The sequence below is a fragment of the Mchenga conophoros genome, linkage group LG4 (assembly GCF_057382185.1).
Source record: "Mchenga conophoros isolate Kocher_MC1m ecotype Shallow Benthic linkage group LG4, M_conophoros_male_GT1.1, whole genome shotgun sequence".
Taxonomy (NCBI): Eukaryota; Metazoa; Chordata; class Actinopteri; order Cichliformes; family Cichlidae; genus Mchenga; species Mchenga conophoros.
This window is the reverse complement of record NC_140529.1, coordinates 37,612,666-37,631,112: the sequence shown is the minus strand read 5'-3', so window position 1 is coordinate 37,631,112 and position 18,447 is coordinate 37,612,666. Positions and strand designations below refer to the sequence as shown.

Sequence of the window (18,447 nt, the reverse complement as noted above, 5' to 3'; positions counted from 1 at the left end):
GAGAAGAATGTCATTAGCGAGGGCCGCAGCCACATGCTAATGACATGTTGGTGTGCTGCGAGCGTGCACGCCATCGTGCTATTTGCCTGCACTGTTGTGCTCATGTTGTGGACCGTGGCCGGTCACTGCTCAGAGCCAATCTGTTTTCACAGATTATAAAAGCGGGAAAATGAATAAAAGCTCACTTGAATGTGAAGACTGTGATTCTTATTTTGTCTCTTTCTGTTAACGACCAAAGGACAGATTATCTTTAAATAAACGTTAAAGAAAATTTGGTTTCTCTCTTTTTCAGACTATTATCTGTACACCATAGATATGGTCCTGTGGGACAATTCCACCAGAGCGGCAGATCCTGAAAGACTCAGACCAGCCACGCCACATCAAAGTAGACGTGGAAACTACCTGCGTTTCTGTGTCTACATCACTAAATGAGTTTCGGTCATGCAGCTGAACAAGTGTACCTAATAACTTGGCTTTTATATTTATATACACGTACAAATACTGTTATGCTGTTTGATGCCGTTTTTATTCTTCTCGATATATAGTGTCATAGAGAGGCGTTATAGGTCTCAGGAACAGAAGCTCCACCCACCTGCTGCGCCGACCCTCTGTTTATGAGGGGCAGCCAATAAGAAGAAAGCTATGATATGCCTCTGTCACACAGGCACATACAAAATGCCTGTGGATGCGATGGATGGAGCTAAAACCAATTAGAACAACTGTGTGATGTAGCTCTGAATGCCAAAACATTAAGAACAGGCTTGAGTGGAAATGTGAGCTCTGAGATTCGTCTGCTTCCAGGGTTGAACTCTGGTTTAAAACTTTAAGTCATTCATAAATATTTACAAGAAATAAGAATGTGGATCAGATAAACACTTACTCAGAAAGAGCACAAAGACACTGGCTATTGATTCGTCTGCATGCATACTTTTCTCTTAAGATTTGCACCTAATTTTGGACTCTGTGGAAACTGATTAGGTCACAATGAAACCTGATAAACTTAAACCAACATCCTGGCTGAGGTGCATTAAAGTGCAGTAGAGCTGATTCCTTTCACGCGTCACCCATCTGTGACCCTCTGACATCCCCAAAGCCAGCTCACACCTGCTCCTAAATTGCTAGAAGACCTGCCTGAGGCGTTTACTCAGGAAGGCGAGAAGCAGCTGGATCTCATCTTGCTTCACATCCCTGCACCAGTTCAAACACACCGATGAGCCAAAACGTATCCTCCACCGGCCTCTTTATGTAACCTCGTTACTGCTTCACATAATTCAGGACTTCTGCTGATCACTGCCGATCGATTCAAACCGAGACACGGGACAGCCAAGAAGAAATGCTCTGCTTCACAGCTGCAGGCTCACGGCTCGCTCTGGTTTACAGTCGTATAGATCAAGTTACCAATAAACCACAAGAGCATCAACTCAAACAAACAAGGCCCACAGGACTGGGCAGATTAGTGGCTGTTAGCTGACATGAGTGGCACAGCTTCCACAGCCATCTGTACTACGAAGCAAGCTCAACGTACGCAGGTTATCTTCTCTACCTGCGGTACAGTCGGGAAGCTACACCTGCAGCCGAGGAAGTACGAGGAAGGAAGAAGCCAGCAAGAAACACTGGCAGAAAGAAATGTGTCAGTTAACAGATTATCAGCATCACAGCTCACAGGAAGATCTGACTGTAATTACAACTCTGTACGCTGCCATTGTGTTCTTTAAACAGAGGATTTCAAATGATGACTGACAGTGTCAGGCTTTTACATTCAGGAGCAAACCAACTCCAAACCAGGAAGTAGCCTGACTTACAAATTTTATAAAAGGTCGTCACGTAATGACCTTTTAGAGCAACTTTAGGTCTGACACATCTTCCAGCATTGGTGGTACTGTTGCTCATGGGATTAAATGGTGAGCAGGTAGTTTTGGAAAAGCTATTAAAACCTCATTTCACCAACTTCAGTCTATTTTAAACAGATCTGTGGTGTTTTATCCACCAAAGGCTGTTTGTTTTTCTGCAAACGGACCTTTTCTTACATCACCAGAATCAGTCAGATCACATTTGCAAACTCGACATAAACTACATGAACTACAGGCACTTTCAGCTGGGGCTCATCTTCACACTGTAATCACATCAAGAAACACGTTTTAATATCAGGTGTAAACTTCAGCTCAGGCTCTTACCTGATGGGGTAGTCTGCAGCGCTGAGATTGATGAAGAAGTCCCAGGACCAGTCGGCCATGCTGAGGATGTCCTCCATGCTGCGTAGGTACATGGTCAACAGGCTGGCCCCGCCCCAGATGGTGGCCATCCTCCAGGGAGTCACCCGCACGTTTGGATACCGGCTGGCCAGAGACACCACCTCTCTGTGGAGGTAGTTGGACCTCTGAGAGAGGGAAAGGATCACAATTAAGAAATATGACAGCGGTGATAGGCTCCACCCCCCCGGGATCCACTGGAGATGGATTTTTTTCAGCAGTTCAAACACTTTTGTTACTGTGGACATCGACAGAGCTTCAAAACTGCTTTCTCAACCATTCCACAGGATTTATAAAGCTCACTATAAACGCACATTTAGCTCCATTTTTCAGACTGTGAAATCAAGGGTGTCGGACTCGTCCCAAGAGATGTGGACTGGGCGTCATGCTGCCGGCTTTATAGTCACTGCTGCTAAATGCTTTGGTGCAGGTTTAAATGAGGGAACAAGAAACATTGCCTAAAAGTGGCGTGTTACGATGTAAAAGTCTGATTATGAGCCGGTTAATGCTGCACAAAGTTTTAAAGCTTCTCAGCTGAAGACGTGAAGAAAATAACAGATTCAGATAAAGTGACGGCCCGGCGGTGGGGGCGCTCGCTAGGACTGTGGACAGCCTTGCAACAGAGCGTGCACAGACTCATGGGACTGTTAGTGTTATTTATTCAACCTTTATTGTAGCAGGAAGTCCCAAAGAGATGGAAATCTGTTTCCCCTGGGAGACCTGTTTGAGGCTGAAGCCACGCAAACTCTCAACATAATAAAAATGCAACAGATACAATTTATAGTGGAGCTTACACAACATGATCTAAACCAGCAACAGCAGTCTTAAGATGACACAGTCTCTGCATTCTTTACATCAGAAACCTGTTTAAGTTCAGATGTTTTGCAGGATTAGTGTTATTAAGTATAGAAAACACTGTGACGCTCCATCATTACTACAGTTTGTGTTTGTTCTCTGATCGTTGTCTTAATTACGACAGTGTTAAGTTCAGGTAGCAATGAGCTACTGATGACTGAGGCGACTGTGCTGACGTTCATTGACTGTAACTGTTCTTTAAAGCTGCAGTGTGTCCAAGTCCTGCTGCAGAAGTGAGATCTCTGTCCCAGTGTCGGCATTCATTATTTTAAATTATTAATTACGTTTTGTTCCCTGTGTTATTCTTTCCTGCCTTTTTAAAACCACACATTTTAATGAGTTTGACGTCTCAGCGTAGCAGAGCGGGATTCCCGCCTCGTTCCGCCTACGGGTTTGTCTTGAAGCGTGACTTTTTTATTAAGTTCACCTAAAAGAAATGTGACGAGAATTAAAAGCACCAAGGCTGAAACAACAAACCGAGCAGAGACGTGCTTCCAAAAGCAGTTTAACCTGAAGTTAAAACAAATCAGACCTTTACCAACCCAGCACACTCGATCACACAAACAGGAAGTACCTGAGCAAAAGAACAGATCCTCCCTAACAGATCATTTGAAGCCGGTCTCAAACTTTCTCCAGCTTTTAAGTGAAAAAATTTAATATTTATAAATTAAAATTAAGATATTGCAAAAAAATCCTGCTCTGGGCGACGGTCAGCAGTCCTACCTGGTCCACGTGGATGTAGTAGTAGTGTGAGGTGTGGTAGATGGCTTTGAAGAGACGCTGGAACTGACGCGAGGCTCGGCCGTGGACGACCAGGACGAAGGCGATCCGTACAGGCGGAGAAGCATCGGAGGCGTCCTCGTCCCACTGTACGTTCACATTAGCTTTACCTGGACAGGAGGAGGTCTGTTAACATCTCACTGATAAATCCATGAATCTCTGCCTGTGTGAAAAGCGTTCCTCCCGTCCACTTCACACTAGCAGGTGAGTTTCATGGTCTTATGAATAATAGTCCTTTTTTAGCAATTAGTAACAAACAAAATCCATCCTCCTGCTTCTCTGCTTTTTGATGCTAAGATGGTTCAATTCAGACAGGTAAGGTAAAGAGGGCTGTGTTTAACTGTCAGTCATACAAAGATAGACCCCAAAAATACCAATATGGATCTGGAAATAAGCAGAACGTTTCCTTTTTAAGACATCAGCGTCACTTCTAAGCCCATTCCTCACTCCAGTTCTTCACTTCCGCCTTTCCTAGTCATGCCGTCTGCAGCTGGTCGAGCCCAATCTTGTACATACAAACGCTCTGACAGCCTAATGCCTCCTCATCATCCCGCCGGCCTTGGCTTGCTTGGCTTTAATTAGTGACCTTTTTGGGCCGTGGAGCATGCTGGGATTGGAGTTTGAGGGGGGAATGACAGTAATCAGGCGGCTGAGTCGAACGCAGAGGCAGAGATGCGTCAAATACGCCCAGGGACGTGCACAGAAACACCAAACTCCTTAAAAGACCGAACGCATGCCCGGCAATCTGAAACCAAACCCCTGCCCGGCTTCACTCTGAGGATATAACCACTGGTGTGTCATCAAAACAACCTATAATCATATAAATTAACCCTCAAACGGCCCTGAGTAAATCATTAGTCAGCCTTTCCAAAAATAAGACTACAAACTGCTTGTTTAATTAGGGTGTAATTATGCTGGATGAGCATCGTCCTCCTCTGTGTCCATTCATGCTTCAAGTCCCTGAAAATAGAGCTGGCACCCGTGAGGGATGCCTCTTTGCATCTACGGCACGTGCTCAGTTAAAAATGTTTCTGAAGGGGTAAATTTGGAAGGCAAAAATCCCTTTTCCACTTACTGCAATCTGCCACTTCAAAGCAGCCACTTGTTCATGTCCTTTCTGTCTTGAAATCTGTCGCCCATTCATTTGCTGACGAATGAATCACTATGTTAACATGAAAGGATATTTCAGACCTAAAATCATAGGTTAATACATGCAGACTACGAATAAATCTCGAGGTGCTCATACACGTGGAAATTTAGTCGCACTGACACCCGGAGCAGACTGCAAGCGATGGATCGCAGCACCGCAGCTGTCAGCTACATCGAGGTAGAGCACATTACTGAACGTGCAATTTACAGATTATCAAAGTGATCTGTTTATATCTTCATGCCAGCTTCAGACAAAGAGGGCGGGCAGCTTTCATCTTGATGCCACCTACACATCCATCCTTCAGATGGTCAAGAAGAAACGTCCTGTGTTTTGAGCCCTGAGTTTCGTATTTTTGGACATTTGCAAACGTATTAAAAACAAAGACATGCATCAACTTATCATGTTTTTCTTTATATCTTCATCATGTCACCATTTATACTCAGATGGCATAAACGGCTGTTCATAGACACCAAACAATAAACAATACTAAATACATATACTTCTTCACAAGCTACATGTTCATTATATAAACCAAAGCATGGATTACAGGCACTGTTACCGTCACCGCTTGATGAACAATCATTTCACAGATTTGCATGACAATACATCCCTGGTACCTTCACTGTAACTGATGTCATGTAAACAACAAAAACATTTTATCATCTTTGCCACATTAAAAATAAATAAATGCTTGTGAGACAGCTCACAATGTGAAAGCCGTCTGAAGTGAGGTTTATTCGCCCCGGGCAATTGTCAATCCTGGTATCCAGGGCAGCTTATACAGTAAGTTTCTTTCAGACTGAATAATATGTCTACATGCGCTACAATCATAGTAAGAGTAAGCATGTCTCCATTAATGTCGAGTAATCTCTGTAATCTGATTGTGTTAGTGTTTAGCATGTCTGATGTTTTGTGTCTTCCTGCATCTTTGTCGAGTCTTCGTCTGTGTCAGTTGTTCTGTTTAGGTTACTTCCTGTTTTATTTTGACAGTATAGTGTCTTTGATGAGTTTCAGCTGTTTCCTCCCTCCTGTTTCATGTGTTTCTCTGAGCCTCTCTGCTTCTTTGTGTCCATCTGTTTTATTCTTGGACTTTATAAACATAACAGATTGTTCAACCTCTGCTTCATCAAATCGATCTGGAGCCTGCGTTTGGGCTTTTCACCATTCATGACAGTAATGAGGATGACTATGATTCACTATTCTATTTATTTTATTCAGAGGTCCTCAGTTCGTCTTCATCCTCATCTGTTTTAGCTTCGTTCGCACAGTCACCTCCCTTTATTCTGATTGGCTCTCCCTCACAAAGAGAAGGTTTGAACAACATTGATGCAGCAGAAAATAAAACATTCCTTTAACCTACAATTTAAGGATTTTTATGACTTTTGTGTTTTTTGTTGTTGGTTATGTGAATAATATGAAACGCGTCTGTTGTTACCTGCACACACTGAGATGTGATCTTACCTTCTGCGGGGCAGTAGCGAGGAACTTTCTCGGGCATCAGCGTCCCCTCCTTGTGTTTGCAGTACACCTCTACTATCTGCTGCCGGCACTCCCGGCTCTTGGCTCTGGAAAGAGCTGAAATGGCTTCTTTACCGCTGATCTCACACTGCAGCTGCTCCTTCCTCACCTCCAGACCAGGCGGCAGCGGAGGAGAAGCCGGCTTCTTGGTCTGGTAGAACGGTGAATCCGGATTGGACCCCTGAGCCGGCGCTGCAACCGTTGGCAGCTTGGGGTGGGCTTTACGGGTGTGGGTGTGGTTGCGATTGTGGCCCGGCACTCTCGGTTGGATGGGAGGGTACTTGAGGACCTCGTTGGCAGATTTTCCCAGCATGCTTTGCGCTTGGCTCTTTTCTAGCTTACGTTTGGCATTTCCGACCGGCACTCGCTGGCTATGTGATCGGGCCCCCAGGTTGCTGTTGCTGTCGATGGTGTCAAAGTCTTTGGGGACCGAGTTCTCATTATTGTTGCTGTCCAGGCGGACTTTCTCTTTGGGGCGGTGCGAGTGGTAAACGTTCTGCAAGGAATGACAAATATAGTTCTTACATAAAGCAAAAATTAAATAAATTAAATCAAAGAAAACTCTTCTTTAACAGTTACAAAGACAGGCTGTGTATCCATTTACAATTATATGATGCATTTTTCAAGAAAAAAAATTTGCATCGTCATTTTGAATCCAAATACTAAAGTGAGGGACGTGGACCAGCTGCAAGGAAATAAATAACTTCCAGCTAAATCTGAAAGTGATGAGGCTAGAAAGGAAAGTTTGGACAGGACGGGAGCAAAGCTCAAGTCAGGAAGACATTTGAACCCTTTAGGCTCTCCCTGCTTCACATACATGTTAAATGTACGGAGCTCCACGTGTTACACACACGTGAGCTCGTTTATCTCCTTGGAATGAATCAAAGTGTTGTTCCTGCACATCACAATAAAACAGAGCAGAAGCAAAGACTCGTCCACACGCCGGGGTCCACAGCGCTACAATCAGAGCCTGGTGGGCGTCTGTGTTTCAGCAGCATCGCCACATGACCTCGATGAGTATTTTAATCCCACAGATCTCCCCCATATCTGTCTTTCCCAGGATAAAGAGTGCGCACACACACACACTAAGCCCCAGCAGGAAGACAGTAATATCAGCTCTTGCCACCTGCTTCTCAGTCAACCTTTCATTATCTCATCTGTAATATCAGCTCAGAGGAAAGAGTGTGTGTGTGTGTGTGTGTGTGTGTGTTGCCGCAGTGAACATTTTCAGCTCTCCTGCCATTATTATAAGTGTGATATCCAGGAATAAAACCTCCAGAGTACAGCGAGAGATAGATTTCACACACACACACACACACACACACACACACACCTTTTCCTTCTTGAAACATCTGACTGAGGTTTTTTCTTACCTCTGAAATATGTCGGTCTGGATCAAAGTCTCGAAATTCAACAGAAAACTGTGAAAAACGTCTAAACTTATTAACCTGCCAACAACAATTTACACGCAAACACAAAATAACCACAAAAAGATCTCAAAGACCCCCCCCCCAAAAAAAAATCCCAAACACAATGAAAACCAAACAGCCACAAACACAAAGCCATCTCAGAGACACAAAACAACCAAAGGAACAAAACCTCAAAGAAATGCAAAGTGACAACAACAGAAGGCCAAACGCACACAAATGAAATCAAAATGACCACAGAGAGGAAAAACTGTTACACAAAAACAAAACAAAGGGAAATGGACTGATTCTTATACAACGCTTCCTGACTCCACCTGAGCACTCAGCGATTTATACAACATCCCTCCTTCACCCATTCAAGTGCTTCCTGTCCAACATTCACACTCATGCATATTCTGATGGATGCATTGGAGAGCTGCTTGGAGTTACGCATCTTACCCAAGAACATTTGGCATGCAGACTGGAGCAGCCATAACCTTACAGACAAAAACATTATCAGAAAGAAACAAAAAAATGACCAAAGAAAAACGAGATGCCGACACACTCGGCTCAGAAACACTAACAAAATGACTCAAACTGACTACAAACATAAAAAAGCAGGACAGCAGGTAGAAAACTGGCGTATGATGATGATGATGATGATGATGTTTTTCCTAACAGCTCCTTCAGTGCAAACAAGAAGTCAGAGATTTGTAAATGAAATGTTTTTTGTAATGAGGCCGATTTGATGCAGTTTTAGGAGTTTTCCAAAATGTCCTCGAGCGTTTCAGGCTGTAATTCGCTCGACACAATAATACAAGTTTGTCTCTCCTTCACAGATCCACCTCCAAAGAAAAGCAGAGCGTTTTTTCCCAGAGGGCCGTGCTTTCCATGGAGACCGGCCACAGCTAAAATACCACCGCTTACCTACAAAGACATCATTCTTTACACTCACAGAGGGACTGAGTCACTGCTTTCTTGCTCGTGGTGCTCCTGTGTGAGTCACTTTGCTCTCAGCCGCTCTCCTTCTCAGCAGGTTCCTATTGAAGCCTTCAGACCTCCTGCTGCTCCGCAATAAAGGAGACACACAAGAGACAGGAGAGGCCGTTCCCTCGGGCGCCGGGGGCGAGGCAGGGAAAGGGTAGGAGGAAAGAGACCTGTTGCTCTGACATCTGTTGATTACGAGTTCACACTAATAAGGATAATCTGAGAATGCCTGGATCTGGTGTGGTGACAAGAATGTGCGGTGGTGTTTTCTGGGAATTCTCTGAAGTGAGAGCAGAACAGCCACTTCCACATGTGTGACTATCAGCGAAAAGCTGCTGTGCTCCTCATATTTATCTACATCTTGTAAAAGATCTTGAAGTGTTGACAAAAACGGCAAGAGTGCACAGACACCTGCTCCGAGATATGCACCAGTGAGCCACAACATTAGAAACGCCTGCCTCACAATAGCCACGTTTACATTAACACATTTAACTGGATTAAAAGCCTGACTGGTTATACAGGTCAGCAGTGGGATTGGTCTGTTACATCCACCAACGACATCAACACAACAGGAACACGATGTAGGTCCAAAAGTCACAAATGTGAGCGAAGGTTGTGGCACACCAAAGGTGACCATGCAAAGATAAATGCAGGCGTTTGTTTACATCAGAACTTCTACTTCTTACTACAAAGTAGGGCTGCCACAAACGATTATTTTGATAGTCGACTAATCAGATCATCATCCATTGGACGTAAAACTACAGCTTATTGCACCAGCAGCATCTGCTCTTATATAACTATCATTAGCTTACAGCTTTAAGTGTTTAAGGTCTGTGCTAACTAAAAATAAAGACAAGATGATAGTTTGTTTCAGTGAAGTTTAATAAACTCCTTGCTATCTAAAATATAACAGGACACCAGAGTAGATTCTCCAGCATCTCACACTTCTGATAATCAGCTGTCTGCTTGACGTTTATTCAGCTGTGTAAAAACTATAACTTTAATCTCAGCCAAACCGATTTACTCAGGAACAAATAAAATACTAAAAAAAAGCCAAACAATAACATTTTAAGTTATCTAAGTGACTCATATATATGTTTAACCTGAGTAGCGAAAGATGGCGGTGGGTTTGAAAACGATTTGCCGGGAGTCCGGTGTTCTCACGGCGCTAGTGACCTAGCCCCCGGCTAGCTATCGAGCTAGTGGGTAACAGACGTCTCCGAAAACGTCGGAGCGCTTTTGAAAATATGTGGTGTCTTGATAAACTGAGCCGATATTTGAGGTTTACACAGCTACATTCTCCCTGAAAATATGTTAAACGTTTATTTTGTGACCCAGAAAGAATAATAAGAGTAATATTAAAACTAACTAGCTGCCGCCATTGTTGGAAACTGAGCTGGGCCGCGCTATGAATTCTGGGACACAGCTTCTTCTTCTTCTTCTTCTTCGGGGTTTAACGGCAGCTGGCATCCTTGTACATGCAGTGCTGCCATCTTCTGTTTCAGTCCGTTATTACACTCTTAAATCCTGCTACTTATTCCTGCGTCTTTGGGATCTTACAAAGCTTCAAACGAGGCGTCGACTATTAAATCAGTCGTCGACGATTTTAATAGTCGATTAATCGTGGCAGCCCTACTACAAAGTTAGTCAATTCTCCACAGAATGATCATGGATACTAACGGACCTACAATTCACATCAAATGCCACCTTCACCCTTTATTATCACCCAGTAAAACACAATAAAGTCATGATTCAGTCTTATGAATGAGCCCACAGGTCTCTGTTACTGCTTTTACAGTTCGGACCAAAGTCTGCATTCGTCCACAGAAATGGACATTTTTCATATCAAATGGTTCTTTAATGATTCCAACTACCAAATATCCAGTACATGATGTCTCTAACGTCTGCTCAAATGGCCCCCACAGGCAGGGTAGAAAGAGGCTGTTGTTTTCTTGGCAGCAGTGATTTGGTGTGTTGTGACAGACAGAGCGAGAAAACACCTTCATATAACGCGATAAAGAGCCCTTTCACATGGCTGTAGGCTGCATCTGTACACAGCTCTGGTTATGCATTAATCAAGCTCCTGTGTAGGTGTGTTTACCCTCAGTATACCTGCGGGAAAATGCCGACTGGTGGGCAGTGAAAATATAGGCTGCCTTATGTTGGTCATGTTTAAAAATCCATGCATGAAGCAGGAAAGGTTGGCAAAGAGCTTCCGTGGTGCCTGAGATGTTTGAACTCACAGATGGTACGTTTCATAAGGCCTGTAGATTTCTATATGGCTCACAGCGAGAGCCGTTACGCAGACGTTTCTAGTTTTTCTACTGCATCTTCATGTCTTTTGTAATTAATGCATGCTGAATTCAAGCTGTGATCATTTCACTTCTGCATGAAAGTGGAGCCTAAACACAGAAGACATACGAAATGGTTTAAAGAAAATGATGAGCTACAAGCTCATGTGAACGTCCTCGCGAGTAAAAAGAAAACATCAAAAGCTCAAAAACATTTAGTTAATTCCCAGCTTGTGGCGAATGCGTGTTTCTCCCAGGAACAGTTGTTTGCCAGATGGCTGCAGATGGGTCCCCAGGCCATGATTGCCACATTCACATGTTTCGGGGTCACATTTCTGCAAAACCTCAACGCACCAGTCAGGACACTGACTTCCCAACTTAGGAAGTGGGATTGTAGGAGTAGCATGTTATAGCTTGGTAATGGGATTATGATATCGAGTCTCCTACACCACCGCAGTTTGTTTTTGTTAACATGTTTAATCGAGTGTAAGAGCCAACCTCATCTTTTTGCAGCGAAACGTGACAATGAAAATAATCCGATTTAAGATCATGTTGTAGTTTACTTCATACAGTTTGAGCAACTTTGACACCAGACTGTCAGTTCTTCACTGTTAAACATTTGTGGGAATATTGTATGAATTACGTCTTGATGCATGTTCAATCATCCAGGTAAGTAAATCCCCAAAAGTTGATTCTGTTCATCTGGACGCGGCGCCGTCAGAGGGAGAAACGTTTCTCTCTGACGGCGCCGCGTCCAGATGTATGAATTAAAAATATTTTTCAGATTCGGCCAGTCTTAATACAACAGTTGGTGATTTTTCTGGGCCTGAATAAACAGATCTGAGTAATCAGACTACTATATTTGGCAATAAGTGCACTGTAGCTCAAAACACACACTGGCACTAAATACACAATAATATGGGAATAGTAAAATTATAATATTCATCATAGTTGATGAATGTCACTATGACACTGAGTGACAGTTTTGGGTTTTTTAATTAGGAATGCTAATTTATTATCCATACAGGATGATCATTATCTCGTCTTTAAAAAGAAACTGAGTCTGCCAAAGCAAAAAAAAGAAGAAACAAACTGACAAAGAAGAGCATCACGTCCCAAAGGAGATGAATGGAGTAATCTGTCTAAATAGAGAGATTGAGAGACAAAGGAAAACCAGAGCCAGATGGACAGAAAGTAAGCTAAATGGACTGTGATGAGGGTTAGGATGGTGCTGTGAAACCTGGCTGAAACCACCGCGGCACCAACAGGGCGCCCCAGGATTACAGCAGGGATTTACATCCATCAATGCCAGATTTACTGAGAATTATATCAAAGAAAATACAGAAAAACATAAAGCAGCTTCATGGTTCTGACAGCAGTCTACGCTGCTAAATCACATATACTGAATTAGATCTGGATCATCGCATCAATTTACAGCTGCTCTGCTGGTTTCAGGCACTGCTACCAGACTCTGCAGGTTTCTCCTTAAAATAAATGTATATATGCATCATTAACAGCATCAGAGAGACAGATCATCCCAATTAATTCTGCATCTGTAAGCACAAATATACAATCAGAGTCAAACAAATCATCTTCAATAACTAGGAGAGCCCTGCAACAGAGGGTCTGCAAACCTTAGATCAAACCTGATTGATCTCAAATCATTGTGCAAATGACCATAATCAACAAAAGTCCAACACCAGGCCCAAAAACAAAGCTGCAACGTCTACACCACAGAGTCAGGACCCAAGATTATAACATTTACTTTTTCCCAAATCACTTTGAAATCAAGTCCAAAAGTTTTGCTCTGATCTCATCATCATGGTGTTGGAAAGCCCCCACCCAACCCTAAAACACAGCCCCAAATGTTTCACAATGAACCAAGTCCAGGAACAGAACCCTGATCTCAACATCATGGAACCACTGATGATCCAAAAACAGCCCCCGAGCCAACGACCCTGTCAAGACGTCCAAAAATAGAGACACGTCAGCATCAATGAGTCAGGGACCAAGACCAAAACCAGTCCACGATCAAGATTCAATATCTGTCACCAAGTCCAAAAACAGAGCCCTTATCTCAACATCATGATGTTTAAAAAAAAACTTAAAACAACGCTAGAATATTTACGTAATGACATCATGACCCAAACTCAAACTCAGTTTGAACCAAGTCCAAAAACAGAGCCGATGTCGAGTTCTGCCTGAGCCTTAATAAGCCTCATTACACCACGGCAGATAAACGTACAGAGCTCCCGTCTCACTTTGTGTCTGTTAAGAACAACTTATTGGTTTCATTCTGGGGCCATCACAGGTTTACAGCTGGTTTAAAGGATATCTGAGACTCCTGAGCGCCACACGTTCATCTTCATGACAATCAGCCGCACACATCAGAGAGGCAGACTGACAGATTGCTAATCTGAAACCTTACTGTCCTCACTCTCCTTTTTTAAACAATGTTCGGTGCAGAGATACAAGCGAGGACACACAGACACACAAACACAGCATTTAGGGATTATTGTACAATCTAAACTAGATTAGAAAGTATAAATCCCATCAGAGAAACGTGATCCAAAGAAATCCTCTAATCTGATCTGACCTGGCTGTTAGTGTGTGTATCGGCTCTGACACGCACAGTGTGGTCAGCACTGTACACGTGTGCGCACAGACGGCTTCACGGGGCTTTCTCAGGGTTCACGTTTGATTTAAGAGTTCAGGTTAGAATCAGGATTAGGCTGCGGTCAGCAACCTGGGAAAGCTTTATGTCAAAGTCCTCACAAAGACACAACTGCAGATTTCAGAGTTTAAATACCAGCAGTGTTCAGCTTTCCAGCAACGGCTGTGTGTGTGTGTGTGTGTGTGTGTGTCCAACACACTGCAGCCTCGTTTATAACATCCAGTCAAGTGTGTTCACTACAATCCTGAAAGGCGCCACAGTGACACGACTCCCACATTCATCACACCTTTGAGGTGGAGGACCGCACTCATACGCGACTGCTATGATTGTGTTTCACTGAAGCAGGTTTCCTCTGTTTCTGCACATGCCCAGATAGAAATGTAACCAGGGTTAAGGGCAACTCGTCCCAGGTCTGATGGTTCCTAGCTATCTTCGTCTTGTTCCAACACCCAGCGGTTAATGTTATAGAAAAGTTAAAAAGCCAGAAAACATTCACCTTTAAAAAAATAAAAAATAAAAACTTTGAGGTTTGATGTCCAGGAAGACCCAAAATATTTAATGAAAACATTAAACATTCATGTAGCTGCCGTCCCCTCAGTTAGAACCTGTTAAATATTTAAATATATACATCACAAGACAAAGAAAGGTAAAGATTTTGAAACTGGCTCTTGGGCACATAAAAAAACGGAAACAAGACTGAAACAGGACGAATGAGGCTGAACTCTCTTTTAAAAAGCTAAAGCAGCTCCTGTTTAACCTAATGGGACAAAAATTGAATAAATCATGATTGTGTTGTATTAAATAGCTCTTTAAACTACTGGTTGAGACAAGAAGGTCATCAGGAAAGTGTTTACTGAGCTCATAGATGAGGGTGAAGTAGGGTCATTTTCCCACAGACTTCTATACAACCCGAAATCTTTTTGAAACCAGAGTCACTGCCTCCTGCTGGCCATTGGAAAGAATGCAAGTTTAAGGCTTATCACCATTGCAGCGGTCCCCAGCCGCAGACCGTTTTAATGTCAGATAATATAAATGCACCAACAACACTGAGAGTAACATCCTCCTCTGCCCCTTAATGCTCTCTGGTCACTATGGTAATGAGTAAATATTTTTTTCAAAATAAGACACAACTACAACACGGGAAACCAAGTAAACAATAAAAACCACAAATTTCACACCGAGCCTCAACTCTGGCCTGAACCGTCGCAGCCTGGTGGTTCTGCTCCACTCTGACAGGAAGTGCAGACGATAGAAAAGTAGATAACGCTGCATGTAAACATCGAGGTTTCTGAAGGCTGCCAACTATTTAAAATAGGACATTTCTGAGTAACGAAAGAATTAAATATACTTGTTTTATTTCTGTCTATAAGCACAGAAAGGCTGACGTGTCCAAGTCTGTGACAGACAGGTCGCAGGATCCTCCCAACTCACAGAGGAACGACTTGGATCAACAGCCACATTAATACAGGCTCAGCATTACAGTCATACCTCCAGTGCGATCAGAATATGAGATAAGTCCTGTGCCTTTCCAATCACCCCACCATCACAAGCCGACTCCCACAGTGCTCTTCGGTGAATCGGCGCTATCAGTGTTCTCCCGAGAAGTCCAGACTGTGGCTGTTTGGACCCCGTAAACATTCTTGTTCTCTGACACGGATAACACGTCATGTATTTTCTAGAACAACACCAACATCTACTCTTAGTTATCAAACAGCTTTTAAGGAACAGGCCAACATGTTCTCACAAAGATAAACATAAAAGCACACACTCAGTGTTTCAGGGGGAGGAGGCTGTTTTCACTGAGTCCCAGCAAGTGATATTTTATTGGAAATGGGACACTGCTTCCTGCTAACACACACACACACACACACACACACACACACACACACACACACACACACACACACACACACACACACTCTACATCCATGCCATTAAAACATGTGAGAACAGCTGGATCCCAACAGGTTTTTCTGAACATACAAACACAGGAATCTCAGCAGGATGATAGTGAGTACTGTGCTGTGCCTGAAATGAGCTGTGGAGCATTCACGTGGAGATGAAGATGGAAATCTAACTATGAATGTGAGAAGACAGAAAATTGCTAAAATAGAGATTTTTGGTTTTTGCCTTTAAGGTAAAACTGCTTTAAATTTTAGCTTTCGGGTCAAACTTAAATACAGGTTTGCTAAAGAAATTCTACACAAAGCCTCATTTGTAAAAGTGATTTTACAACTTAATGTCAGAGCAGACCGACTTCCATTAATAACAGAAGGTTAAATCTGTTTTCCTAGTTTCTTAAGTGTCGCGACAATCCTTTAATTTTAGTAAGGAAACCTCCCAAAATCCAAGCTTAGAACATTTTCCTCTAAGAACTACTGATTCTGTGCAAAATTACATGACACTAAAATAGGTGTTAGAGCTTGAAATGAAACAGTTTATCAAAATATGATGAAAAAAATTACACAAAGTTTTATTGTTGCAAGAATGGACGCCATCACCAAAGCTTTCACTTGATGAGCTGTGTCTTTGTCATAATTGTCAAGTTTTACACACAAGACCAGTTTCCACCAATAAAAATTGTTAACTAATTTCCTCAAATGTGATTAAAATTTATGAGGGAAAGGGAGCTTAATTTGAGGACCCGTTTAATTTTAAAACCTCACACCCAAAAAGTTGCTTTAAGGAGTAAAAGTGTTCATTTTACCTCTAACTTAATATTAAATGTTATGTTTTCCCTTTATAAACATATTTCATAAGCCGATATTACAGGGGAGCAACTTCTCTTAACCAAAACTGGCTTAATCATTTCCTAAATTCCTCAAGTGTCAGTAAAATTCTTTAAATTTACCAAGGAAACCGCAAACACCTAAACCGAGGAGCATTTCAGGCCCAAACCTCATTCTGTGCAAAAACACCAAAGTACCAGAGATTTAAACGGGACTGCAGAATGAACAGATTCATAAAAACACGGTGACCTTTCACGCTGAAAGTAACACAAATGACGTTTAAAACGTGAGACGCTGCCAAACCAAACTCCAACAACAAAAACAGCCATTTGCACATTTTCTCGGTTGTCGACCCTTAAAATTAGATTTTTGAACAAGACTGGGGGCATTTCTTTTTAAATGTCTGCGTGATCTTTAATTCGGCATTGGTCTTACAATGAATAAAGCGCGTGGTCACCCGTAGTTTTCATTTCATTGTCACAGCAATCAGCTGTTATGAAGCGTTAATGGAAACTGTCTGAGGCTCACAGCTTAAAGTGATGAATTGATTACCTGGTGCTGATACGTTTTTCAACTGTAGCTACGAACGAGAAGGTGGCGCAGTTAACCTGCCACAGCCACCAATAATCGACACCTTAAATTGGCTGTTTTTTAAATTAAGTTTGGCCTACAGACCCATCTCCCTGACGAAAGCGGGCAAACTATTGACGGGAAAGCCAAAACAACAGGCAGCAGCTGCAGCATCTTCTCCGTGGCTGCCATGCGGCTTCCTTCGGCTCATTCCCCGAAAACACGCGTGTAAAAATCTGATTAAAGCGCCTCGTGAAGGGCACATCAGTCAAACCCACCGCCTGCAGCTGCTGCTGATCGGCCGCCTTCCCGACCAGCGGCGGCGGGTCGCCCCTCTTCTGCAGCCCCTTCCGCGGGTGCTCCATGTCGGCTTTGTTGAACCCCCCGGTCCGGTCCTCTCTCTTCTCCCGGCTCCTGGCGCCTCCGTCCCCACCGGTGGAGTCCAGGCTGCTGAAGTTCCACACGATGAGAGTCTGGACCAGCAGGACGGCCAGAGCAGCGACCAGCAGCAGCGCGGACCTGGAGCGCCGGGCCAGCCTGCGGGCGCACGGGTTACCGTTCATCTTCTCCTCCTCCCTCCCTCCGGGTCAGACTCAGACTGAGAGCTCCATCCGCTAAACGCCGACAGCGGGGTGTGAATGCTCCCCTCCGCGGCCAGAGAGCTGCTACTGGCTGGCAGAGAGCAGCAGGAGGAGGAGGGAATTTGGCACAGACTCGAAATGAGGAGAGAGTTTTGGAGGCGGTGAAGAGGACGCAGAGGCCCTCATGCGGCCATTTAACGTCAGTAGTTCAGAGAAAGTCTGAGATTCCCCGAATGCACCAGTGAACGACTCAGGAAATCCTTCCTGCCTGTGGATACATATCTGTACGACTCCCCCATCCAGTAGCTGCACCCTTCATCACATGCTGCAGTGAAGTTTTACAGTAAAATGTCTGTAATTTTCTGGATACGCAAATATCTTGATTATAAATATACATTGGAGCTGTTTCTTATATTTTGTAACGTTGTAATATATCGTATATACAGCCTGTTGCTGTTCTTATTGTCTTGGACCGACTGTAACCACATAATTTCCTCTGGGATTAATAAAATGTTCTGAATCTGATTGTGAAGCGACACCTCTGCAGGGCCGGAGCTGCATTTCTGTAGACAGGAGCAGAAAGCCGTTGTTGCCCCCCCCCCCCCCCCCCCCCCCCATGAAACCACACACTGAAAAATTATAAACTGATATTTTTAT

At 43.4% G+C, this 18,447-nt stretch overlaps 1 protein-coding gene across 2 annotated transcripts in view; it reads right to left on the bottom strand.

The window, feature by feature from the left end:
* LOC146576742 (xylosyltransferase 1-like) overlaps window positions 1–18,028 on the bottom strand; it is a 38,244-nt gene extending 20,216 nt beyond the window's left edge. Inside the window, exons 1-4 of one of the 2 annotated variants that reach the window (XM_085272218.1) lie at window positions 17,488–18,028; window positions 6,496–7,048; window positions 3,828–3,994; window positions 2,175–2,377 (exon numbers count right to left, since the gene is read on the bottom strand). In XM_085272218.1, coding sequence (XP_085128344.1) covers window positions 2,175–2,377; window positions 3,828–3,994; window positions 6,496–7,048; window positions 17,488–17,772 — 1,208 coding nt within the window. In that variant the 5' untranslated portion in view covers window positions 17,773–18,028. Of the gene's footprint in view, window positions 1–2,174; window positions 2,378–3,827; window positions 3,995–6,495; window positions 7,049–8,913; window positions 9,050–17,487 lie in introns of those variants that run through there. The other variant, XM_085272219.1, reaches the window with a different exon arrangement.
* Between the last annotated feature and the right edge of the window lie 419 nt (window positions 18,029–18,447).